This window comes from Bufo bufo, chromosome 3 (assembly GCF_905171765.1).
Source record: "Bufo bufo chromosome 3, aBufBuf1.1, whole genome shotgun sequence".
NCBI lineage: Eukaryota > Metazoa > Chordata > Amphibia > Anura > Bufonidae > Bufo > Bufo bufo.
In genome coordinates this window covers 282,953,258-282,980,485 of record NC_053391.1, presented here as the reverse complement: position 1 = coordinate 282,980,485, position 27,228 = coordinate 282,953,258, and the positions used below count along the sequence as shown (strand labels likewise).

At 44.8% G+C, this 27,228-nt stretch overlaps 1 protein-coding gene across 1 annotated transcript in view; it reads right to left on the bottom strand.

Moving 5' to 3' along the window:
- The window catches only part of LOC120995148 (mitogen-activated protein kinase 14-like), a 386,582-nt gene that overhangs the window by 151,460 nt on the left and 207,894 nt on the right, over positions 1-27,228 (bottom strand). Inside the window, 2 exon segments of the mRNA XM_040424160.1 lie at positions 9,938-10,052; positions 24,627-24,674. Coding sequence (XP_040280094.1) covers positions 9,938-10,052; positions 24,627-24,674 — 163 coding nt within the window.

The following is a 27,228-nucleotide window of genomic DNA, read 5'->3' as shown; positions in this document are numbered from 1 at the left end:
CGCTGGACGAGGGACCAGTGGGCCTCAGTGCTGTTCACCGACTAAAGTCAATTCATGCTGAGAAGAAAGGATGGCCACCAACGATGATGGAGATGTCAAGGAGTGTGCTATGTATCAGCCACTGTTATCACCAGACGAGCCTTTGGTGGTAGTGGTGTTACAGTTGGGGCAGGTGTGTCTAGTTCATACAGAACTGCCCTACACTTTGTGAATGGTAAATTGACAAGCCCATACTACTTGAATAACCTCATTAATCCAGTCACTGTCCCTCTGCATGAACACCACAGGCCTAATCTTCATCTTCATGGACGACAACATGCCAGCTCATTGAGGTCGCATCATAGGGGAACAGATGCCGGAGACTGGGGTACCTCAAATGGAGCGGCCTGCAATTTCTCCAGACCTGAATCCCATTGAAAATCTATGGGATTAGCTAACTCGCCGTGAAGAGGATCATAACTCTGAATCCCAGAACCTCAATGACCTGAGGGATGCCCTTCAAGTCAACTTATGAACAGTATGAGACGTTGTTGTCAAACTGTAATTTATGCCTAAGGCGACACGACAAGTTATTGAAACAGTGACATTTGTGCTGTTCCTTTCATATTGAATTTCTGCACTGTATTATTTCTTGTTTTACCTATGTTGTTTAAGTCTATTGTTCTCTGCTGCCATCTGCTGGCCGGAATTTGTATGCTGCACGCCTTGTTCGTTGTCTATAAAGTTTTATCTCTGGGCGTGGTTTTAGCAGCCTTGGGCCTGGTCACTTCCTGTAGCCTTTTTTTAGTGCTGCATTCTTTGTGACTGGAGACACACACCTTGGCTTGTGAAGGCATCAGTTTTTGACCAGCAGTTGCCTCAGCAGTTGCCTCAGCAGTAGCCTCAGCAGTTAGCCTCAGGAAAGACATTCACATGACAGCATCTACTGTATTCCTGTATTCCATCACTGTATGTCTGGATCAAATAAACCCACGTTTGATTGCATCCTCATGTCTACGTCTGGATCCATCTAACCTGAGCATCTGCCGGTCCGGTCTGCTCCACTGCTTGGATACGAAGGTAGGACAGTCACAAAGTCATTATCAGTTACACCTTCATTCGCCTTCATGTGGGGACAGAACAGTCAAAAACTGCCTTAACAGTCAAAAACTGCCTTAAAGCCTTATACCCAGCCAATACCCGTCTGAATGTCCAATGCCGGCTACAGGTTCCCTCAGAGCCCAGTGCCACACTCAGGAACCTCCCCTGCAACAGGCCCACTCGCAGCAAATCTGCCCAGCAACAGTGCACGTCCCATAAGCCTAAGGGGAAGCACGGCGTGTCCGCAGTAGATATACTCTCGCCTGGAAGTCCTCCACTACTCGCCAAGCCACTTTCTACATCCTATATTAACCCTTGCTCGCATGATATAAGAACTGTTCACGCACGCGGGGCCTCCCTCAAACCAAAACCCCGCAATTCACTCAAAACACCTTGGGAAACTCATTGGGTTGCCTCATCTGAGCCGCACTGCAATTTTCAGCCCCCAATTCAAAAGTTCGATTTCTTAAAGAGACAGCGCACCTTAAATAAAAATGGCCGAAAAGGACCTCGTACAGTTCCCCAGTGATGAAACAAAACAAATGCTACCTGATACTGATCATTATGAAGAGCTGGAGGTAGAACCCACACTTCCAGCAGACCAAGTCACGCGACCAAGGCGCTCTCTCAAACCAACAATAAAGATCACAGAAAATTATCACACCAGGAAAGATGAGCTATGTGACAACCTGGAAGAGCTATGGGAACGAGTTTCCTCCCTCATATCAGGATTTAAGTCCTCCTCAGGCGATGCCACCAGTTTACAAGTTGCCGTCGGGCGGCTTAACGCAGCCCATGAAAGATACAAGAGACTGTCCACAAGGTATATAACCTTTCTAAAAGACTCTAATATTGAAGAAGCCCCGTCAGAATTGTGCAAGGCAGAATCAATAGACAGACAAAGAGACGCCATGGTGCTGGACGCTAAAGATAAAGTGGAACTCCGCATCTCTCATTTGCAAGAAACTAGATCACACAGATCACATTTGTCCAAACATTCCTCACGGTCCTACAGATCATCATGCTCTAGAAGCTCCACCCTGAGCGAAAGATTACTAGAGGCCCGCATAAATGCAGAGCAATCCAAAGTGAGGCGTTCCTTCACTGAAAAAGAAGTCCTTGCGAGGGCAGAAGCACAGACGGCGGCCAAGAGGGCAGAAGCAGAGGCGGCGGCCAAGAGGGCTGAAGCAGAGGCAGAAGCCAAGAGGGCAGAAGCGGAGGCAGAAGCCAAGAGGGCAGAGGCAGAAGCCAAGAGGGCAGAAGCAGAAGCAGAGGCTCGAATAAAGATCCTCGAATCAGAGAGGGAAGAGGAAATCGCATTAGCAAGAGTAAGACTACTTGAGCAAGCATTGAGCCAAGGCCTTGATTCAGTCTGCTTACCACCAGAGGAGATAGACGATCCAGTTGATCGCACCAGCGACTACATACTGAAACAGTTATCTGCACCACCCCCAGTGTGCAGTACTGTCCAAGCCAACAACACTGAAACCTCCAAGTCAGCTCTACCTGCAGTGGCAGCGATACCCACAGCACCCGAGCAATCCAATAACAGTTGCCCAGACGCGCCCTCTCAAGGACAGTTATTACAGCAAGATGGCTACCAGGTGTTTCCTGGCCTACCTCCACAGCTCAAGCAGCAGTCATCAGAATCTACAGAGGCTAGACCACAGCTCAACCCTGCAGCAACATCATTCTACCCGGAAGCATCTCACCCTTTCACGCCACGCAACCTATACGCCCCAGGGGCATCACAAGTTGTCATGGCAACAAGCAGTGAGAAATCAGATATGTCTGAGTTTGCCAGGTTTATGGTAAGCAGAGAGCTAATTAACACCAGTCTCTCAAAATTTGATGACCGTGCGGAGAGCTACAGAGCCTGGAAGGCAACCTTCAAAGCTGCCATCGCCAACCTCAACCTAACCGCAGAGCAGGAGCTCGACCTCTTGATCAAATGGCTGGGCCCAGGCTCCACAAATCGCATCAAGAGCCTTAGAACTGTCTATGTGGGACAAGCAGAAGCAGGTCTCGCTGCAGCCTGGCAGAGACTCGAACGCACCTTTGGCAGTGCAGAAGCAATAGAGAAGGCACTATTCAGGAGACTGCAGAACGTCCCCAAGATCAGTCTCAAGGATGTCCACAAGCTTCAGGATTTAAGTGATTTGCTCATGGAACTGGAGCTCGCCAAAAGAGACCCTCGTCTGTCCGGGCTATGCTACCTGGATACAGCCCATGGGGTGAACCCAATCGTCGTGAAGTTACCATACAGCCTGCAAGAGAAGTGGGCGGCATCAGTCTCAAGGTACAAAAGAGTGCATGACGTCACTTTTCCCCCATTTATTCATTTCTGCAGATTTATCGATGAACAGTCCCAGATGAGGAATGACCCCAGCCTCGACTTCCTGGAGTTTAATACTACAGCCTCAGTGACACCATCATCAAGGTATGAAAGTATTGTACATAAACACAGAGACTTTAAGAGCAGCGTGAATGTTAGAAAGACTAACCTACCATCATCTGCAGTACCCACTGGTAAACAGTACACTACCTCATCAGGAGACAAGGCCTTCAATCGTGAATGTCCCATTCATAAAAAACCACACTCACTGAACAAATGCAGAGGATTTAGATCCAAAACCATACAGGAGCGCAAGAAAGTCCTCACCGAGCTTGGGGTATGCTTCAGGTGCTGCGCTTCATTGGAGCACATGGCTAAGGACTGTAAATCCATTATCAAGTGTGAGGAGTGTCATAGTGAAAGACATGCCTCAGCTATGCACCCAACTACACTCACAAGGGATTCACCTGCTGCTGTCACCACCAGTCCTGCTCAAAGTCATGGCGGGGAGCCCCAGAACCACGCTAACACAGCCACTGCTGTTTCCTGCTCATGCTCGGACGTATGTGGGGAGGGCCAGAGTGAGAAATGTTGTGCCCGCATATGCCTAATCAAGGTCTACCCGGAGGGGCTACCAGAAAAGGCAGTAAAAATGTATGCCATCATTGACGACCAAAGCAACCGTTCCCTAGCAGGACCTAAATTCTTTAAAGACTTTGGAATAAAGGGACCGTCAGAACCCTACATCTTAAACACCTGCTCGGGTCGCATAGAGACTAGCGGCAGGAGGGCACAAGGATTCATAGCTTGTTCCGTCAGTGGAAATACAGAAATACCTCTACCGACGCTGATCGAATGCGATCAAATACCCAACCATAGGGATGAAATTCCTACCCCGGAAGCTGCATTTCACCATCCACACCTAAGGCACCTAGCCAATGTTATCCCACCTATCGACAAAAACGCAGAGATTCTACTCCTGCTTGGCAGAGACAATCTAAGGCTACACAAGGTGCGTCAACAGTGTAATGGTCCCGACTATGCACCATACGCCCAGAGACTGGACTTGGGATGGGTGGTCATAGGAAATGTATGCTTGGATCAACCAAGAATCCGCTCTTTCAAAACGTACGTGCGTGGAGATGGAGGCACAACTTGCATTAAGCCTTGCCCTCATCACTATGAGGTGAAAGAGAAGCCTCCAGACCTCATACAACCACCTGACGACATTCCTCCCTTCTTTGCTGACAACTTGGGAAGATTGGTCTTTCATACCAGCAAGGACGATGATAAAGTATTTTTGTCAGTAGAGGACAGAGAATTTATCAAGATAATGGACAATGAGTTCCTTAAAGACGAAACCAATCACTGGGTTTCTCCATTACCCTTCCGAGCTACCAGGGTGAGACTCCCGAACAATAGGGAACAAGCTCTGTCTAGATTTAACTCTCTTCAGCGTACCATGAACAGTAAGCCTGAGATGAGAGAACACATCGTTGCCTTTATCGACAAAATATTCCGCAACAACCATGCAGAACCAGCTCCATCCTTAGGGAAGAACGACGAGTGCTGGTACTTGCCTTCATTTGGAGTGTATCACCCACGGAAACCTAATCAAATTAGGGTTGTTTTCGACTCAAGCGCCAAACATCAAGGTGTATCTCTTAATGATGTCCTTCTCACAGGTCCTAATCTGACGAATAACCTAGTTGGAGTGCTGATGAGGTTCAGAAAAGAGCTCGTTGCCATCACCGCCGACATTGAACAGATGTTCCACTGTTTCGTAGTCAGAGAGGACCACCGGAATTTCCTCAGGTTTCTGTGGTACAAGAATAATGACACCAACGCAGAGATGGCAGAATATCGTATGAGGGTACACGTATTTGGAAACAGCCCTTCACCTGCCGTGGCAACTTACGGCCTTCGGCGCACTGCATTAGAGGGAGAATCCGAGTACGGTAAAGACGCCAGAGACTTTGTAGAAAAGGACTTCTACGTAGACGATGGACTCAAATCACTACCGACTGAAGAAGCGGCTATCGATCTGCTCAAAAGGACTCAAAGTATGTTGTACCAAGCTAAACTTAGACTACACAAAATTGCTTCAAACAGCCTGGCCGTTATGAGGGCCTTCGAATCAGGCGATCATGCACCAGGATTCAAGGACATTAACTTGGGACTGGACAGTCCACCTGTGCAGAGGAGCTTGGGCCTCAGATGGGATCTCTCGGCTGACTCCTTCGGTTTTCAGATAAGTTGTGCAGACAAGCCATTCACAAAGCGAGGAGTCCTATCAGTAGTAAACAGCCTATTCGATCCGCTGGGATTTGTAGCGCCCATTACCATACAAGGTAAATCTCTACTGAGACAGTTTTCTGAAACAGTCAAGGATTGGGATACCCCACTTCCCTCCGAGAAAGAGCAACAAACCGAAAGGATTGACTGGCCTATCGGACTAATTTCAAAGGTTTTCCCTAGCAAGGATGGCAAGGTCCGGAAGGTGGAGTTGAATATCTTCAGGAAAGGCGAGCTTAAAACGTTCTCAAGACCAATCAACGAACTCATTTTAATATTGCCCATCGAGAACGTCCCTGCTGGGTGAACAGGACTGTATCAAGTTTCGCAGATCTTCTCCATTCCAAGTTGGAAAACAGGACTATCTATGTTTGCATTCCAACATGTTTTCTTTTACAGGTTGTTTATATTTTATGGACATTCGTCATAGTGAAATCCCCAAAGTGAATTTCAGACGGGGAGTGTGCTGTTCCTTTCATATTGAATTTCTGCACTGTATTATTTCTTGTTTTACCTATGTTGTTTAAGTCTATTGTTCTCTGCTGCCATCTGCTGGCCGGAATTTGTATGCTGCACGCCTCGTTCGTTGTCTATAAAGTTTTATCTCTGGGCGTGGTTTTAGCAGCCTTGGGCCTGGTCACTTCCTGTAGCCTTTTTTTAGTGCTGCATTCTTTGTGACTGGAGACACACACCTTGGCTTGTGAAGGCATCAGTTTTTGACCAGCAGTTGCCTCAGCAGTAGCCTCAGCAGTTAGCCTCAGGAAAGACATTCACATGACAGCATCTACTGTATTCCTGTATTCCATCACTGTATGTCTGGATCAAATAAACCCACGTTTGATTGCATCCTCATGTCTACGTCTGGATCCATCTAACCTGAGCATCTGCCGGTCCGGTCTGCTCCACTGCTTGGATACGAAGGTAGGACAGTCACAAAGTCATTATCAGTTACACCTTCATTCGCCTTCATGTGGGGACAGAACAACATTGTTTTGTGAAGGTATACCACCCACTGTTGTTGGCTTTTGTTTCAATTAATTGTTTGAGATTAGGAAATCACCATTGCTGCTTCTACTTAAATGCCCTACTGTCATGATATAATATCACTGTAGTGTGAACTTTTTACCTTTTCCATGAATTTCACCCGAAAGCCAAATATCCCTAACTTTTGGTTAGTAGTGTATGTACCATATTTTTCGCCCCATAAAACACATTTTTCTGTGCGCAGCATTCACAGCACAGCCGGAAGACAGAACGTGCTGGAGGAGAGGAGCGGAGCGGCGGCGTCCAGGAGCAGGAGAGGTAAGTGGTTTATTTATTTTATTAAGCATGAGGCGCTGGGGGCAACATGAGAGGCAATGGGGGCAACATGAGAGGCAATGGGGGGCTACAGAGGGCTGATATGAGGCAATAGGGGCTGCTGGGGGCCAACATGAGAGGCAGTGTGGGCAGATATGAGGTCCGATTGGGTGTCATTCACATGACTTGTTAGGGTTTTATTAACATTGGAGGTCTGATTGGGGCTGTTAGCTGAGGTCTGATCTGAGGTGTAATGGAAAACATTTTTTTCTTATTGTCCTTCTCTAAAACCTAGATGCGTCTTATGGGCCGGTGCATCTTCTAAGGTGAAAAATACGGTAGTTTGATCTCCAGCATATTTCTAAACGCTACCCAATTCCCCAAAACTGCTGAAAGGCACAGCTACACAATTATGCAGTGAAAGCAGGAATTAACACAGAACAGTTGGGCAGATTAGTTTTTCAGCTGTATGTATTGTGGCTGGTACTACATATATACAACAGCTGATATTACCGACACTATGGCTAGTGCAATTACCAAATCTATGTTGAACCAATACAAACTAGAAGAATTCTTCCAACAAATTCACCATGGTCACTGTGTAGACAAATTACCCAGACTAAACAAGAGCAAATAAAGACACATAAGTAGAATGTGACATTTTGTTTGGATTCTGAGTTTAGTGGCACTTTAAGGCCCAAAATGCATACAGTTGGATAGGGGGTAAACGTCAAAATAAATGATAAAAGTAAATGGGAGATAAACTTGCACATAGTAGCAAAGATTTACTAATCCTATAGAAAGCTTACATTTAGATAGGCTTTCTAGACTTGCACCAGATTTATCACAGTGGCTCAGGCTGGTGCAGGCATAGACACTTCTCTCTGACTCTCTACCATCGGTTAGTGAAGGGGCCTATTACACAGTCTGTTTTTGGGTAGTGAAATGCCGATACATGAACACATAGATGACCGATAGATGATTACAAAGACTGATGCAAATTTTGAACGTGGGAGGAATAATTGCTAATGCAGATTTTTACGTTTGTGATTACATAGGGAGATGTGCTGCCGATAATCTGGCATCCTTCAACCTGAGGTCTTTTCTCATTCATTGGCTGATCGATTATACAGGCCAATTATCGTGAACAAGCATTCATATGAATACTTGTTTCCGATAATTGGCCTGAAAATTGTACAGTTATAGGGCCTTTATATTGAGACAGTTTTTATGTCATTAGGCTCCTTTCACACTCGCGTCATAGACGGATCCGTCCAGATAATGCTACCGTCTGCATCCGCTCAGAACGGATCCGTTTGTATTATCTTTAACATAGCCAAGACGGATCCGTCTTGAACACCGTTAAAAGTCAATGGAAAACAGATCAGTTTTCTAATTGTGTCAGTCAAAACTAATCCGTCCCCATTGACTTACATTGTGTTCCAGGATCCGTTTGGCACACTTTCTGACGCAAGCGTTTTGGTGTCCGTCTCCAAAGCGGAATGGAGACTGAACTGATGCATTCTGAGCGGATCCTTTACCATTCAGAATGCATTAGAATGCAAACTGATCCGTTTTGGACCGCTTGTAAGGGCCCTGAACAGATCTCACAAACAGAAAGCCAAAACGCGAGTGTGAAAGTAGACTTACTCCACAGCAGTGATGACCAGTTCGCATTGTTCGCCCGCGAACATATGCGGGCTGCCATCTTAAAGGGGTTCTGCACTTTCATTTAACTGATGATCTATCCTCTGGATAGATCATCAGCATCTGATTGGCCGGGGTCCGACACCTGGGACCCCCGCCGATCAGCTGTTTGAGAAGGCAGCGGCGCTCCAGCAGCGGCGCGGCCTTCTCACTGTTTACCGCTGCTGGAGCGCCGCTTCCTTCTCAAACAGCTGATCGGCGGGGGTCCTGGGTGTCGGACCCCCGCCGATCAGATGCTGATGATCTATCCAGAGGATAGATCATCAGTTAAATGAAAGGGCAGAACCCCTTTAACTTACAAGTCCGGCGAGGCACAGGTAAGCCCTTACCTGTGCCTGCGCCGCAAGCCGGTCTGAAACAAATGCGGTCAGCGGGAGCAGGCAGTTCCGAGAACAGCCCAATGAAGGCCCCCGGCAGCTGTTCTCGGAACTGCCTGCTCCCGATGACCGCATTTGTTTCAGAGCGGCTCGCGGCGCAGGCACATTTAAGGGCTTACTTGACTTGTGAGTCAAGATGTCAGCCCGCATATGTTCGGGGGCGAACAATGCGAACTGGCCATCACTGCTCCACAGCACAACCCCTTTAAACCAGGCATACTGCTTGGTAGGGTTGATCATGGTGACTAAAATAAGCCCTTTTTCTCTGCAATCTGATATTACCAATGCAGAGAAACACTTACTTCTAGTTAGATGTAAATGAAGTGCTTGTAGTACAGAGGGGCTGGCCTAGCCCCAATGAGCACCTCTTCACCTCCAGGAATCCCTGCTGCCACTCTTCTTCCCAGTGTACTAACAGGGCCAGGGCATCCTCACTGCTCCAATGCCTAACCCTGAAATCGGTCACTGTTCTAGCATGTGGTAGTGGTAGTAAGCACATAGTAAGAACTGTGAAGGTAGTTATTTCTTATTTTATGCACTTATATAGCGCTACTATATTCTGCAGAGCTTTACAAACACATTAGCATCCAACTGTCCCCAATGGGGCTCACAATCTAAGTTCCCAATCAGTATGTCTTTGGAGTGTGGGAGGAAACCGGAGTACCCGGAGGAAACCCACGCAAACACGGGGAGAACATACAAACTCCATGCAGATGTTGTCCTTGGTCGGATTCAAAGCCAGGACCCCAGCAATGCAAGGCATCAGTTATAACCACTGAGCCATCGTGCTAGTTATAGTAAGAATATAGCATATTCAATAAATTATAAAAGTAAACTCTTGTACCTGTCTGGTTATAGTGCATCCAGTTTAGCATGATTTCTGGTGCCCGATACCACCTTGTGGCAACATAACCAGTCATTTCCTCATCTGTATGCCGAGCCAAACCAAAGTCAAGAATCTATTAAAATAAAAGATAAATAACAAAATAAAATAGAGCGCGGTGCAAAGGCTTGTTTTTAGCAGTGTATGTTGACATTTTTCACAATTAATTAGGGCCTCATACAAATTTTATGGCTTTTTACTCCCTGTTTGAGAGGATGACTAAATATTTAAATTTTGGCCTGCTTTTCTGAGCTAAATAACATGATACATTTTAATGGGAAAAATGTTTAAGTTTCAATATTGGGGGGGTATGGGTGGGTGGGTTACCCAGCAGGTACAGATATTTATTTTACTTACTACAAACCCATGAAAGGTCCTCTATAACCTTTACCCCTTAGGATACGATTTTTTTTTTTATTTAGTTTTTGAGTTTTCATTTTTCTTCCCCATCTCCCTTGAGCCATAACTTTAGTTTTCCATTCACATATCTATATGAGGGCCATATTCCTCCACCTTTTCACGGGTACCACATATGTATAGGTTTTTTATGTCTAAATAGTGTAAAAATAGATAGCGGATAGCGGGAGCACACTTGATCACAGCACCTAAAGACCGAATAATGCCAGTCGCGGTCATTAAAGCCATTAGCCAAGGGTCTCTGCTGTTTAAAACAGCGGAGACCCGCTGGCGATGGCACCCGCTTCACGTGCGAGCGGGTGCCATTTTTACCCATCTCTCCAGCGCCGTACATGTATGGCGCTGGTAGCGAAGGGGATAAACCACCTATCTGCTATGACAACCAATGAGCTATGAGCCAATGAGTAAATCAGTAACTATTTGAAAGGCACTTGTATTAACCAATGAGCTCCTATGTTAAGAAAAAAACACTTTTTATCATTATTAAGAAAAAAACACTTTTTATCATTCTAATTAACAGTAGATACATTTTTTGTATACTGCTTATGTTGTGTTTTCTATAAAAACACCCCTTTCAATATCAAATTACCATTGGAGCAGGAGCTCTTATTTTGATATGATAGTCCCTTTAAAAGGACAATATTATAAATATATTGTTCTCGAGCTGCTCCAAACCAGATGATATGGTACAAATCAGGGACCACGAGTTTGAAAGTGGGTATTGACCTCAAATCATACATGTTGTAACTACAATTCATTCATGGAAATTTACTAGTTAACGAGAAAGGAATTCCCTGGGTACAAGGTTTTAAACTAAAAATAGTCAGACGATTATAGGGAATACCTTTCCTGATGGGTGTGGAAAATTATGTGATCTGATAGAAGTAAAAATAAATATTATATTATATGTATGTGAAATAGTGTTTTACATAATGTGTAATGTGAGCTTGAGCAGTTTTTTTTTTCTTTCTGTGTTTTAATTACCCACCTGAGTTAATAGGGAGAGGATGGATAAAGATAAAAAGAAGTGAGGGAGTGATAGTTTTGGAGCTCCTGAGGAAGCGAAAGTGAAACCTAGGTCAGGCAATTTTAAAGGGGCTGTCCGAGTAATTTTTTTGTTCTTTTTATGTTCCTAACTGGGCAAATGTAACAGCTTTCCAATTAACTCACTTTATCTGCAGTGCCTGGTTTCTCAGATTTCTCTGAGGGTCACTTGACCTGTGATGTCAGCTTCTCTCCCTGCTCTGATAAAATTTGTTTACAAGCCTGTAAGTCACTGTGCTGGCAACGCCCCCCTTCACTGCCGGCTGTCTGCTCTATCCTAGGATTCTTAACCCCTTCAGCTGCACAGACTGGCTAGCTGCAGCAGGCAGTGAGGTAACAATTCTGGGCACTGGAGCTGACATACTAGAGAGAGCATTGCACAAGAAGGTAGGGGAAAGATCCTGTGTGTATTAGCAGTGTCATTATACAGCTGGGACTTGTAGTTCTACACTTATAAGTTGCTATTGATTCTCCCAGCAGGCAGACATATCACTCAGGGCAGCTCTTGTATCCACTCCCTTAGCAGTTTTATTATACAGCTGGGACTTGAAGTCCTACGCATACAACATGCTGCAGAGTCTCCCAGCAGGCAGACATGTCACTCAGGGCAGCTCTTGTATTCACTCCCTTAGCAGTTTTATTATACAGCTGGGACTTGTAGTCCTACGCATACAACATGCTGCTGAGTCTCCCAGCAGGCAGACATGTCACATAGGGCAGCACTTATAGCCACTCCCTTTGCAGAGCAGGGGGAGGGGCAGAGGTTGTTTTAATTGCATGTAAACAAAGGGCCAGAAAAGAACCAGGGAAATTAGGAAATATATATATATTTTTTGGCATAAAACTTGCTTAGCTTAGTTAGGGCTCTTTCACACCTGCGTTCTTTTCTTCCGGCATAGAGTTCCGTCGTCGGGGCTCTATGCCGCAAGAATCCTGATCAGTTTTATCCTAATGCATTCTGAATGGAGTGAAATCCGTTCAGGATGCATCAGGATGTCTTCAGTTCCGGAACGGAACGTTTTTTGGCCGGAGAAATTACCGCAGCATGCTGCGCTTTTTGCTCCGGCCAAAAATCCTGAAGACTTGCCGCAAGGCCGGATCCGGAATTAATGCCCATTGAAAGGCATTGATCCGGATCCGGCCTTAAGCTAAACGTCGTTTCGGCGCATTGCCGGATCCGACATTTAGCTTTTTCTGAATGGTTACCATGGCTGCCGGGACGCTAAAGTCCTGGCAACCATGGTAAAGTGTAGCGGGGAGCAGCATACTTACCGTCCGTGCGGCTCCCGGGGCGCTCCAGAGTGACGTCAGGGCGCCCCAAGCGCATGGATCACGTGATCGCATGGCACGTCATCCATGCGCATGGGGCGCTCTGACTAAGTATACCGCTCCCCCGCTCCTACTATGGCAACCAGGTCTTTAATAGCGTCCTGGCTGCCATAGTAACACTGAAAGCATTTTGAAGACGGATCCGTCTTCAAATGCTTTCAGTACACTTGCGTTTTTCCGGATCCGGCGTGTAATTCCGGCAAGTGGAGTACACGCCGGATCCGGACAACGCAAGTGTAAAAGAGGCTTTATATATTGCTGCCCATCAGATTTTCAGTGCTATATTTTTTTTTTTTCATAACTCGGACAACCGATTTAACCACTTACCGTCACGCTAACGCCGAAAGGCGTCATTTCTGCGGCGCTCCCAGGTCACACTAACGCCAATAGGCGTCATCTCGCGTGAGCCGAGATTTCCTGTGAACGCGCGCACACAGGCGCGCGCGCTCACAGGAACGGAAGGTAAGAGAGTTGATCTCCAGCCTGCCAGCGGCGATCGTTCGCTGGCAGGCTGGAGATGTGTTTTTTTTAACCCCTAACAGGTATATTAGACGCTGTTTTGATAACAGCGTCTAATATACCTGCTACCTGGTCCTCTGGTGGTCCCCTTTGTTTGGATCGACCACCAGAGGACACAGGTAGCTCAGTAAAGTAGCACCAAGCACCACTACACTACACTACACCCCCCCCCCCCCGTCACTTATTAACCCCTTATTAGCCCCTGATCACCCCATATAGACTCCCTGATCACCCCCCTGTCATTGATTACCCCCCTGTCATTGATTACCCCCCTGTAAAGCTCCATTCAGACGTCCGCATGATTTTTACGGATCCACTGATAGATGGATCGGATCCGCAAAACGCATCCGGACGTCTGAATGAAGCCTTACAGGGGCGTGATCAATGACTGTGGTGATCACCCCATATAGACTCCCTGATCACCCCCCTGTCATTGATTACCCCCCTGTCATTGATCAACCCCCTGTAAAGCTCCATTCAGATGTCCGCATGATTTTTACGGATCCACTGATAGATGGATCGGATCCGCAAAACGCATCCGGACGTCTGAATGAAGCCTTACAGGGGCATGATCAATGACTGTGGTGATCACCCCATATAGACTCCCTGATCACCCCCCTGTAAAGCTCCATTCAGATGTCCGCATGATTTTTACGGATGCACTGATAGATGGATCGGATCCGCAAAACGCATCCGGACGTCTGAATGAAGCCTTACAGGGGCATGATCAATGACTGTGGTGATCACCCCATATAGACTCCCTGATCACCCCCCTGTAAAGCTCCATTCAGATGTCCGCATGATTTTTACGGATGCACTGATAGATGGATCGGATCCGCAAAACGCATCCGGACGTCTGAATGAAGCCTTACAGGGGCATGATCAATGACTGTGGTGATCACCCCATATAGACTCCCTGATCACCCCCCTGTCATTGATCACCCCCCTGTAAGGCTGCATTCAGATGTCCATATGATTTTTACGGATGCACTGATAGATGGATCGGATCCGCAAAACGCATCCGGACGTCTGAATGAAGCCTTACAGGGGCGTGATCAATGACTGTGGTGATCACCCCATATAGACTCCCTGATCACCCCCCTGTAAGGCTGCATTCAGATGTCCATATGATTTTTACGGATCCACTGATAGATGGATCGGATCCGCAAAACGCATCCGGACGTCTGAATGAAGCCTTACAGGGGCGTGATCAATGACTGTGGTGATCACCCCATATAGACTCCCTGATCACCCCCCTGTCATTGATTACCCCCCTGTAAAGCTCCATTCAGACGTCCGCATGATTTTTACGGATCCACTGATAGATGGATCGGATCCGCAAAACGCATCCGGACGTCTGAATGAAGCCTTACAGGGGCATGATTAATGACTGTGGTGATCACCCCATATAGACTCCCTGATCACCCCCCTGTCATTGATTACCCCCCTGTAAAGCTCCATTCAGATGTCCGCATGATTTTTACGGATGCACTGATAGATGGATCGGATCCGCAAAACGCATACGGACGTCTGAATGAAGCCTTACAGGGGCATGATCAATGACTGTGGTTATCACCCCATATAGACTCCCTGATCACCCCCCTGTCATTGATCACCCCCCTGTCATTGATCACCCCCCTGTAAGGCTCCATTCAGACATTTTTTTGGCCCAAGTTAGCGGAATTATTATTATTTTTTTCTTACAAAGTCTCATATTCCACTAACTTGTGTCAAAAAATAAAATCTCACATGAACTCACCATACCCCTCACGGAAACCAAATGCGTAAAATTTTTTAGACATTTATATTCCAGACTTCTTCTCACGCTTTAGGGCCCCTAGAATGCCAGGGCAGTATAAATACCCCACATGTGACCCCATTTCGGAAAGAAGACACCCCCAGGTATTCCGTGAGGGGCATATTGAGTCCATGAAAGATTGAAATTTTTGTCCCAAGTTAGCGGAACGGGAGACTTTGTGAGAAAAAAATTAAAAATATCAATTTCCGCTAACTTGTGCCAAAAAAAAATAAATTCTATGAACTCGCCATGCCTCTCATTGAATAACTTGGGGTGTCTTCTTTCCAAAATGGGGTCACATGTGGGGTATTTATACTGCCCTGGCATTCTAGGGGCCCCAAAGCGTGAGAAGAAGTCTGGTATCCATATGTCTAAAAATGCCCTCCTAAAAGGAATTTGGGCACCTTTGCGCATCTAGGCTTCAAAAAAGTGTCACACATCTGGTATCGCCGTACTCAGGAGAAGTTGGGGAATGTGTTTTGGGGTGTCATTTTACATATACCCATGCTGGGTGAGAGAAATATCTTGGTCAAATGCCAACTTTGTATAAAAAAATGGGAAAAGTTGTCTTTTGCCAAGATATTTCTCTCACCCAGCAAGGGTATATGTAAAATGACACCCCAAAACACATTCCCCAACTTATCCTGAATACGGCGATACCACATGTGTGACACTTTTTTGCAGCCTAGGTGGGCAAAGGGGCCCATATTCCAAAGAGCACCTTTAGGATTTCACAGGTCATTTACCTACTTACCACACATTAGGGCCCCTGTAAAATGTATAACTACCCCACAAGTGACCCCATTTTGGAAAGAAGACACCCCAAGGTATTCCGTGAGAAGCATGGCGAGTTCCTAGAATTTTTTATTTTTTGTCACAAGTTAGTGGAAAATGCTGATTTTTTTTTTTTTTTTTCATACAAAGTCTCATATTCCACTAACTTGTGACAAACAATAAAAACTTCCATGAACTCACTATGCCCATCAACGAATACCTTGGGGTCTCTTCTTTCCAAAATGGGGTCACTTGTGGGGTAGTTATACTGCCCTGGCATTCTAGGGGCCCAAATGTGTGGTAAGGAGTTTGAAATCAAATTCTGTAAAAAATGACCTGTGAAATCCGAAAGGTGCTCTTTGGAATATGGGCCCCTTTGCCCACCTAGGCTGCAAAAAAGTGTCACACATCTGGTATCCCCGTACTCAGGAGAAGGTTAGGAATGTGTTTTGGGGTGTCATTTTACATATACCCCTGCTGGGTGAGAGAAATATCTTGGCAAAAGACAACTTTTCCCATTTTTTTATACAAAGTTGGCATTTGACCAAGATATTTATCTCACCCAGCATGGGTATATGTAAAAAGACACCCCAAAACACATTCCTCAACTTCTCCTGAGTACGGCGATACCAGATGTGTGACACTTTTTTGCAGCCTAGGTGGGCAAAGGGGCCCATATTCCAAAGAGCACCTTTCGGATTTCACAGGTCATTTTTTACAGAATTTGATTTCAAACTCCCTACCACACATTCGGGCCCCTAGAATGCCAGGGCAGTATAACTACCCCACAAGTGACCCCATTTTGGAAAGAAGAGACCCCAAGGTATTCGCTGATGGGCATAGTGAGTTCATGGAAGTTTTTATTTTTTGTCACAAGTTAGTGGAATATGAGACTTTGTATGAAAAAAATAAAAAATAAAATAATCATAATTTTCCACTAACTTGTGACAAAAAATAAAAAATTCTAGGAACTTGCCATGCCCCTCACGGAATACCTTGGGGTGTCTTCTTTCCAAAATGGGGTCACTTGTGGGGTAGTTATACTGCCCTGGCATTCTAGGGGCCCGAATGTGTGGTAAGGAGTTTGAAATCAAATTCTGTAAAAAATGACCTGTGAAATCCGAAAGGTGCTCTTTGGAATATGGGCCCCTTTGCCCACCTAGGCTGCAAAAAAGTGTCACACATCTGGTATCGCCGTACTCAGGAGAAGGTGGGGAATGTGTTTTGGGGTGTCATTTTACATATACCCATGCTGGGTGAGAGAAATATCTTGGCAAAAGACAACTTTTCCCATTTTTTTATACAAAGTTGGCATTTGACCAAGATATTTATCTCACCCAGCATGGGTATATGTAAAAAGACACCCCAAAACACATTCCTCAACTTCTCCTGAATACAGAGATACCAGATGTGTGACACTTTTTGCAGCCTAGGTGGGCAAAGGGGCCCATATTCCAAAGAGCACCTTTCGGATTTCACAGGTCATTTTTTACAGAATTTGATTTCAAACTCCATACCACACATTTGGGCCCCTAGAATGCCAGGGCAGTATAACTACCCCACAAGTGACCCCATTTTGGAAAGAAGAGACCCCAAGGTATTTCGTGATGGGCATAGTGAGTTCATAGAAGTTTTTATTTTTTGTCACAAGTTAGTGGAATATGAGACTTTGTAAGAAAAAAAAAATAATAAAAAATCATCATTTTCCGCTAACTTGTGACAAAAAATAAAAAGTTCTATGAACTCACTATGCCCATCAGCGAATACCTTAGGGTGTGTACTTTCCGAAATGGGGTCATTTGTGGGGTGTTTGTACTGTCTGGGCATTGTAGAACCTCAGGAAACATGACAGGTGCTCAGAAAGTCAGAGCTGCTTCAAAAAGCGGAAATTCACATTTTTGTACCATAGTTTGTAAACGCTATAACTTTTACCCAAACCATTTTTTTTTACCCAAACATTTTTTTTTTTTATCAAAGACATGTAGAACTATAAATTTAGAGCAAAATTTCTATATGGATCTCGTTTTTTTTGCAAAATTTTACAACTGAAAGTGAAAAATGTCATTTTTTTGCAAAAAAAATCGTTAAATTTCGATTAATAACAAAAAAAGTAAAAATGTCAGCAGCAATGAAATACCACCAAATGAAAGCTCTATTAGTGAGAAGAAAAGGAGGTAAAATTCATTTGGGTGGTAAGTTGCATGACCGAGCAATAAACGGTGAAAGTAGTGTAGTGCAGAATTGTAAAAAAGGGCCTGGTCTTTAGGGGGGTATAAACCTGTGGTCCTTAAGTGGTTAAGGGATGTTTCAGTGATGTGCAATTTCTTCCTTGTGAGTACATTGTAAAGTGGAAGCCTTGAACCACAGCAACTCAGTCACAAAGTGGTAAACCACAATGATACAGAGCAGTGTCGGCGAGTGCTGAGGAGTATAGTGCATAAAAGTTGCCAATGCGGGGGCGTGGCCAACCACCGGCATGTGAGCACGCATCTCAGCTCTGCTCCGATTCCCCGCTTCAATCTTGTCTAATCCTGGCAACCTGCCGACTCCTATCTCAAAGTAGACGGTGTGTAAGCGCAAGAGGAAACCCCGCACACCGAAAATGGGTCCAAACAAAGCGCAGACGGCAGCTGAAAAGCTCAAAGAGTACGCCAGACAAGAGGCCCAACATGGCGCCGCCGCGCCTTCACCGTCACCCGCGGTCAGGCAGCGCAGCAAATGGAAGCATAGAGCCCAGAGGAACCGGAGTTCACCCTGAAAACAGCCTACATACAGCTCATGTCAGCGATATCCTCCTGTCAAACATCAATTACCGGCAAGATTGAGGAGGTAAGGGTGGACCTGGGCCTGCTTCAGCACGATGTCCAGCTGCTTAGAGACCGCATTAAGAATACTGATGACAGGGTATCTTCACTTGAAGACCTGACCAGGCCCTTGGTGGGGAAAGTACAAGACCTTAAGCACTCTGTGAATCAGTGGCAGCAGAAGTGTGACGACCTGGAGAATAGAGCCAGACGAAACAACGTCCGAATCCTGGGCCACCCGGAAAAAGCAGAGGGTCGGGACCATGCTACTTTTCTCGAGCTTTGGTTCAAAGCATTATTTCCAGAGGCGCCATTTTCCAACGCATACGCCATAGAAAGAGCGCACAGGGTTCCCGCCAAATCCCCTCCTCCCGGGGCTCCACCGAGGCCTCTCCTAGCTCGGATCAAGCAAGTAATCAAGCATGAAAATGTGACAGTCTCTTTATTCCCGGATTTCTCGGCCGATCTACAAAAGAAGAGAGCCACATTTCTTTTGATCAAGCAGCGACTGCGAGACCTGAATTTGCAGTATTCTATGGCGTACCCAGCGCGCCTACGTGTAGTGGATGGGGAGAAAACCATATTCTTCGCTGACCCTAAAGAAGCAGAAGACTGGGTCTTCAGGAAATCGGTACGTTAAGGACTGCACCGATCCGTTGGTTGCGTCCTTTGCGCAAGTATTACTGCTGCTTGGTGACTTTCTGTTCGCTTTCTCATTCACTTATTGTTGTGTCTGCGGATGTGGATCACGCTGTTCTATTAACCGCTAATCTCATCCATGTGGGAGTTATGTCATAGTTTACTTCACCTTATTGTGCATGCCTTGCCACCAAATGTGTACACGTATTGTTGTTGCTCATAGTTATGCGGGATAGGGGCACTACCTGCATAGGTATTCCATCTAATTGCACTATGCAGGTCCCCGAAATATGGGCCCAAATACTAGTTGGATCAGACTCCAACGACCATATACTCACCTTGTTACTTCAACGTTTTAAGTTATGTTTATTTAGGATTAGTTTTTTTCAGGTATGGATTTCTACTCTAGCAGGGTTAGACAGTGGAATGACAGGTCAGTGGTGTACAGTAATGAATCGCTTCTCTATAGTGGGGAAAGCAGAAAGACATCCTATAAGATGTAGGACGAACCCAAAATGGCCTCCCTGAGGGGATTAGGAAATCCAAAGAAAAGGATAGCGGTATTCTCACACATTCGCTCCTTTAACCCTCACATTATTGGTCTGCAGGAGACCCACCTGATGCCCGAGACCGGGAGTAGGCTTAAAAAACCCGGGTTCAATATTTAGCCAATGCATTTGGAAGTTCGCACTCTAGGGGGGTTGCTATAATGGTCCATAGTAGTCTTAGATGGGAGGTGCATCAGGCGGTTACTGATCCAGAGGGCCAATATATCTTTTTATATGTGCACATTAATTGTACCCCCTATGTAGTGATTAATGTATATAACCCGCCGCCTGCTTCTCCCTCCTTACTGCAAACTGTGATTGGCTTTGTTGCGCAATACCCCAATGTTAGACTGCTCTGTATGGGCGATTTTAACATGGTTATGCATTGCGGGATGGATATATTTAGCGGAGACTCTAGTATGCATGATGACTCTCCTCCTGATACTGTTCTCTCTAGAGTAGCCGCTGAAATGGGGTGGTTGGATTTGTGGAGGATCAGACATCTGCTAATACAGGAATACTCATGCTTCACCCCATCCAGGGGAGCTCTCTCCTGCATTGATTATATTCTAGGAAATGCTTTGGTCTGCACTGATCTTAACGATGTGAGATATGGGCCCCAGGGCCCCTCAGACCACGCCCCAATATGGGCCAATCTTAAACTATCTGATGTTGCTAGACAGGGGGGGGAAGATGCGCATCCACCCCTTCTGGTTGTCTCTTTTTTAAAACAACGACAGTGTCCCTGATCAGTTGCTGATGTTTCTGGAGGTGCAGGATATTGAGACAGACAGCTTGCTGCTATGGGATCTGCGTACTTGAGAGGTTGTCTCAAATCATCAATATCCTTCATCAAGAGAGACACGCAGCGCAAAGAGGTGGAACTACACACTAGATGCAAGGAGGCTGAGAATTCTTTCACATCCTCCCCAACTGAGACAAACAGATTGGAATGGCTTAACAGAGGCAGGCTATACATGATGCATCTCTCAGAAAAAAGTAATCGCAAATCATTCTTCCTTAAGCAGCAGTCCTTCGAGACGGGTAATCAGGCAGGCAAGATCCTTGCGCACCTCGCACATGGTAACAACATGTCTCCTCTAGTTATCAGAATTAGGGACCCTGGCAGGCTGGTGAGGGAGTGGAGGGCATTTTAGAATGCTTTGAAAGCTTCTCCACGGATCTATATGACTCCGTTGTGACTCACACGGTGCAAAAGATGGAGGAATACCTTCTTGAGGTACCTCATCCTCGGCTTTGTGATCTGGATAGAACTGTATTGGAGGCTGATATCACTTTGGATGAGATCAAATTAGAAATTACGGACCTCCCTGCTGGGAAGGCTCCTGGGCCGGATGGCATTCTAATTCCAACAGCTCACACCTGTGGATTTTTGACGGATTCAATGTATGATGCCACAATAGTGGTCATTCTGAAGCCCGATAAAGACCCGCTGGAATGTGGATCATACCGTCCTATTTCCCTTTTGAAGCTAGATTATAAGATTCTCACCAGAGTTCTAGCGAATTGACTTAATAAAGTGATCACTTCAATAGTACATAGTGATCAGTCGGGCTTCATGCCGGGCAGGTCCACTTCTGATAACATAAGGAGAGCCCAGGTGATTGCACAGATAGGAACGGCTGAGGGGGCGCAGTGGGCTATGGCCTCTTTGAACACTGCCAAGGCCTTCGATTCGATTGAGTGGACTTTTCTATTTGCCGTGTTGAAGAGTTTTGGCTTTGGTCCGAAATTCATCAAGTGGATCGAGATCTTATATAGGCGACCGAGGGCTGATATATTAATTAATGGTCATCACTTCAGCTCCTTCCCACTGAATAGGGGCACGAGGCAAGGATGCCCTTTGTCGCCGCTGTTATTCGCAGTAGCTATAGAACACTTAGCTCTAAGAATAAGGCAGGATCAGATATACACTGGTATTGTCATGGGAGGAAGGTTAGACAAAATAGGACTTTATGCTGACGATTTGCTCCTGTTTATGTCTGACCCTGAAGCATCGCTCCCTAGAGCAATCGAGATTATTGAACAGTTTGGCAGATTCTCTGGATTGCGCATAAACTGAACCAAGTCAGCTATCATGCCACTTTGGAATCACACCTGGCCGTCTCACTATTACAACCTACCTGTGGTGGATCGTTTTAAGTACCTGGGGATAGTAATCACTAGAAATGCACACCTTTCATACACTTTGAATATTGAACCCCTGATGGCTCTCTTTGTAGATAAGTTCAAGTCATGGAGGTCGCCCTATCCATTATGGGCTGATTGAATCTGGTAAAAATTACACTGCTCCCCAAGGGTCTGTACGTTCTAGCTCATGCGTGCGCTCCCATATCTAAAGGCTTTTTTGATCGTATCCACGCCATGGTTGCTTCGTTTGTGTGGGGTGGAGCTAGAAGGAAATTATCCTTGGCTGTGCTTCAGAGGCCTAAGATGCAAGGGGTGCTTCTCTCCTGGACTTCTTTCTATACTTCTTAGCCGGACAGCTTAAGTTCCTTAGGCCCTGGGTATCATCGGCTGATTTGCCCAATGCTGAATACTTTCTGCGAGAGAGTCTGGGTACTCTTTGGTCGGTTCTGGAGAATTCAAATTGCCCTCGCGGCCGATTGCTCCCTCTCCACAGACTGGCACACCAAGTGTGGCAGGCTTCTAAAATGCATTCATATAAGGATCTGCCTGATGTGGTTCCCTTGTGGGATAACCCCATTTTCACCCACATGTGTCTGGGGGATGAGGCTGATATGTGGAAGCTCCATGGAGTCTGCACACTGGAGGATTTGTATGAGGGTGGGCATCTACGCTCCTTCTCGCAGATTCAGGACAAATTTGGTGTACCTCGCAACATGTTTTTTTAGGTACCTGCAATTGAGACACGCCCTGCAGGCTCAGCTAAGAGTATTGGGAAGAGTCCTCTCAAAATACCCTTTGATAGGGAGTGCTCAGATGGCAGGGCCCAAAAGGGATCATCTCCGCCTTGTACACCCATCTGCTATGCAACCGCATGACAATGAACCCTCTTGCTATTGAAAATAAATGGAAGTTATCCATACCCTCTCTGACGGAGGATGATTGGAGTGAGGCGCTCCTTACTCCGACCAGGGTTTCACCCTCTATTAATAATAGATTGATCCAGATGTTTATTCTACATAGGAGCTACCTCACTCCAACCAGGCTTCACAAGATGGGAAGGATCCCACATAGTAGGTGCCATAGATGCTCGGCGGACTGTGCCGACTTCTGGCATATGTTCTGGGAGTGCAGCTATGTTCGCCAAGATAGGGCTAAGGGGGATGTGTCCAGTTTCTTATTATTGTGTGCAGTTGTTTGCTCTCATTCTCAGCTCTTTTTAGCATGATTTTTTGGACTTGAAATGTACGCCCTATGTAATGCATCACTCTGTACTTGTATCATATCATGTTACTACCCTGCGTGGGAAACTAATATGCTTTATCCTACTTGATTCATACCTGAACGGTCTATCGTTAATAAAACGAGTTTAAAAAAATAAAAATAAAAAAGTTGCCAACGCTGTGCAGAGTTCCAAATCTCCTCTCGCATTAACATCAGCACTATCGGAAGCTTCATGGCATGGGTTTCCATGGCATGCAGCTGAATGCAAGCCAAGCACAAAGCCAAGTCTAGGATGGAGTGGCGTAAAGCATGCCACACCATTGGACTCTGGAGCAGCGGAAACATGTTTTGTGAAGTGACGAATGATGTTTCTCTACCTGGCAGTCTGATAGGGAATGTCTTTCTGGCATTCACCAAACCCATAGTTGCCTATCAGACTGCACTGTAACAGCAAGGCCCATAAAGGCATGGTTGGGAAAGTTTGATGTGGAGAGGCATGAACTGAACACTAGAGATGAGCGAATTTAATATTTTGAAATTAGTTTGCGGTTCGTTTTGTGGTACTTAGTGAATTGCGTTATGGATTCCGTTACCACGGACCATAACGCAATTCCATGACGGAATGCATAACGGAATGCCTTTAGAGGCATTCCGTTATTCATTCTGTCATAATAGAAGTATATGGCCTGCATAACGGATCTGTCCCTATTCCGTTATGTAGGAGAGGACTCCAGCATAACTGAAACGGGACGGATACATTATGCAGCCCACAGACTTCTATTATGACAGAATAAATAACAGAATGCCTCTAAAGGCATTCCGTTATGGAATTGCATTATTGTCCGTGGTAACGGAATCCATAACGCAATTCACTAAATACCACAAAATGAACTGCAAACTAATTTCAAATATGAAATTCGCTCATCTCTACTAAACACCTTTGGGATGAACTACAATGGAGTTTGCGAGCCAAGCCCTCTCATCCAACATCAGTGTCTGACCTCATGCTCTTCTGGATGAATAGACAAAGACTCTCAGAGACTTCAAGATCTTGTACAAAGACTTTCCAGAACAGTGGAAACTGCTGCTGTAAAGAGGGGACCAATTCCATATAAATGCCTATGGATTTAGAATGGGATGTCATGAAAAGTCATGTAGATGTAATGTGTAACGTGTGTAGGTGTTCCAATACTTTTGCCCATATAGTATAGTCTTATTAACAGATATGAAATGCCGGCCATGTCTAGGTGTTTGGTGCACTTGAGTGATGTGGACAGAAGCATACATGGACATCTGTGATCCGATGCAGCAGTCTAATAAGAACGACTAGCTGGATTTATGTATAGGTGTACTAACATAGCCAGAGGAGGTGTAGGCAAGCCCTGAATCAGTAGGGAGTCACTTACTTTCAGCTCGCAATCTTCATTTACAGCAAGGTTGCTAGGTTTTAAGTCCTGTAGGCAAAGATAAGAAATGCATAAAGTATAAAATAAAATACAATAAATAAACTATTAGAAAAAAGGCAGATGGATTACACCATAAACATTTGTGCAACCAAGCATGAGCTTTTCAAATGCATCTACCTCTCTTTCTAAAACACTGACCAGTTTTACACAAGCATATTCAGTCCAGGAAGCACACTTGGTAAAACAGCAGTATTTCTCGGACTGAACACGGTTTCTCATCAGCGCGGGTCTACGGAACTTTACTCAGATAATGCCATGGCTACAGCTCAGTATACCTGCGTTGAGATGAGAATTCACAGCATTATAAATTATGATTAGGGTTTTTGTTCAAATGTTAACTACTCATTTGTTGCTCAATCAAATCAATTATCTACTCATGTAAAAGGGGTCTTAAAGGGGTTGTCTCACTTCAGTAAGTGGCATATATCACGTAGAGAAAGTTAATACAAGCCACTTACTAATGTATTGTTAATATCCATATTGCTTCCTTTGCTTTCCATCACATTATACACTGCTCTTTTCCATGGCTATGACCACCCTGCAATCCATCAGTGGTGGTCGTGCTTGCACAATATAGGAAAAAGCACTAGCCTATGTGCGCTCCCATGGTCCCGGCAACCAGAGAGGCTGATGCTTTTTCCAATAGTGTGCAAGCGCGGCCATCACTGATGGAATGCAGGGTGGTCTGTAACCATGGAAATGAACAATGTATAATGTGATGGAAAAACGAATCCAACCAACAAAGGAAGCAATATAGATAATAACAATACATTAGTAAGTGGCTTGTTTTAACTTTCTCTACATAATAAATGCAACTTACTGAAGTGAGACAACCCTTTTAACATACTGTCCTGGTTAAGGTGCATATATGTGTCATATCGCTGCATACCACTCATCCACTATAGTCCTCTACAATTATCACTTGTGCAAAAGACTGCTATATTTATGCAGCATGCTGCACAAGCAAAAAAACATAAATCAAAACTGTAGTTATATGCTCTCAAAGATTTATAAAAAAAAAGTAGTCTCATCTCATTTATATCAGGGCAGGTGTGGCTCCAGACATTCCAGTTGAGAGGATAAGCCACAAACAGACGTTATCCTTGCTGTGTGGCCACTGCAAGGGAAATGTAACAGCGATTTTCAGTTTTTTAGGTTTTCCCAAACTGCATTCTCGGAGCGAATAACTTTCATTTTGTGTTCACATATGGGCATTTGTTTTTTTGGCAGGAAAGATAATTTGGGGGTGGGGCGACAATTTGGCCACAGTTTTAAGGGTTTACAGGGTGGTCCACGAAAAAGTAGCCAGTCTTCAATATCTCTGAATCAAACTGTCTCCAAATAGCAAATCGGTCTTAGTTTTCCATAGCAACCAATCAGAGCTCAGCTTTCATTTTTTCAGATCCCTGTAGGAACTAAAAGCTGAGTTCCAATAGGTTGCTATGGACAAATAAAACAGATATCGGAAACAGGCTACTTTTTCGTGGGCAACCCTGTACCATACCTGTATAGATTTTTGTGTGTATTAATAAATATTTATATTTAAATATAAAAAATAAATAAAAAATGAAAAGATAAGAATTACTCTTACCGGTAATTGGATTTTTCATTAGCCTCTACAACGGCACTACCTGGAGGTTACCCTGCCTTCTCAGGGACAGGAAATGTGGAGATCAGTGCTTAAAAGCCCCCTACCTTTTACTTGCTCCAGTTAGTAACCTAGGACTCAAGCATAAATGTAACAAATTTAACTCCTTAAGGACCGGGCTCATTTTCACCTTAAGGACCAGGGCATTTTTTGCCCATCTGACCAGTGTAACTTTATGTGGCGATAACTTTAAAAAGCTTTGACTTATCCAGGCCATTCTGAGATAGTTTTTTTGTCACATATTGTACTTCATGGCACTGGTTAAATGGAGTCCAAAAAATTCATTTTTATTTCTAAAAAATACCAAAATTTGCCAAAAAGTTTGAAAAATGGGCAAATTTCCAAGTTTAAATTTCTCTACTTCTATAATACATAGTAATACCTACAAAAATAGTTATTACTTTACATTCCCCATATGTCTACTTCATGATTGGATCATTTTGGGAATGACATTTTATATTTTGGGGATGTTACAAGGCTTAGAAGTTTAGAAGCAAATCTTGAAATTTTTTTAAAAAATTCAAAAACCCACTTTTCAAGGACCAGTTCAGATCTGAAGTCACTTTGTGAGGCTTACATAATAGAAACCACCCAAAAATGACCCCGTTCTAGAAACTACACCCCTCAAGGTATTCAAAACTGTTTTTACAAACTTTTGTTAACCCTTTGTTAATGGAAAATAGAGATACAATTTCAAAATTGCACGTTTTTGGCAGATTTTCCAATTTAATAATTTTTTTCCAGTTACAAAGCAAGGGTTAACAGCCAAATAAAACTCTATTTATGGCTCTGATTCTGTAGTTTACAGAAACACCCCATATGTGGTCGTAAACTGCTGTACGGGCACACAGCAGGGCGCAGAAGGAAAGGAATGCCATACAGTTTTTGGAAGGC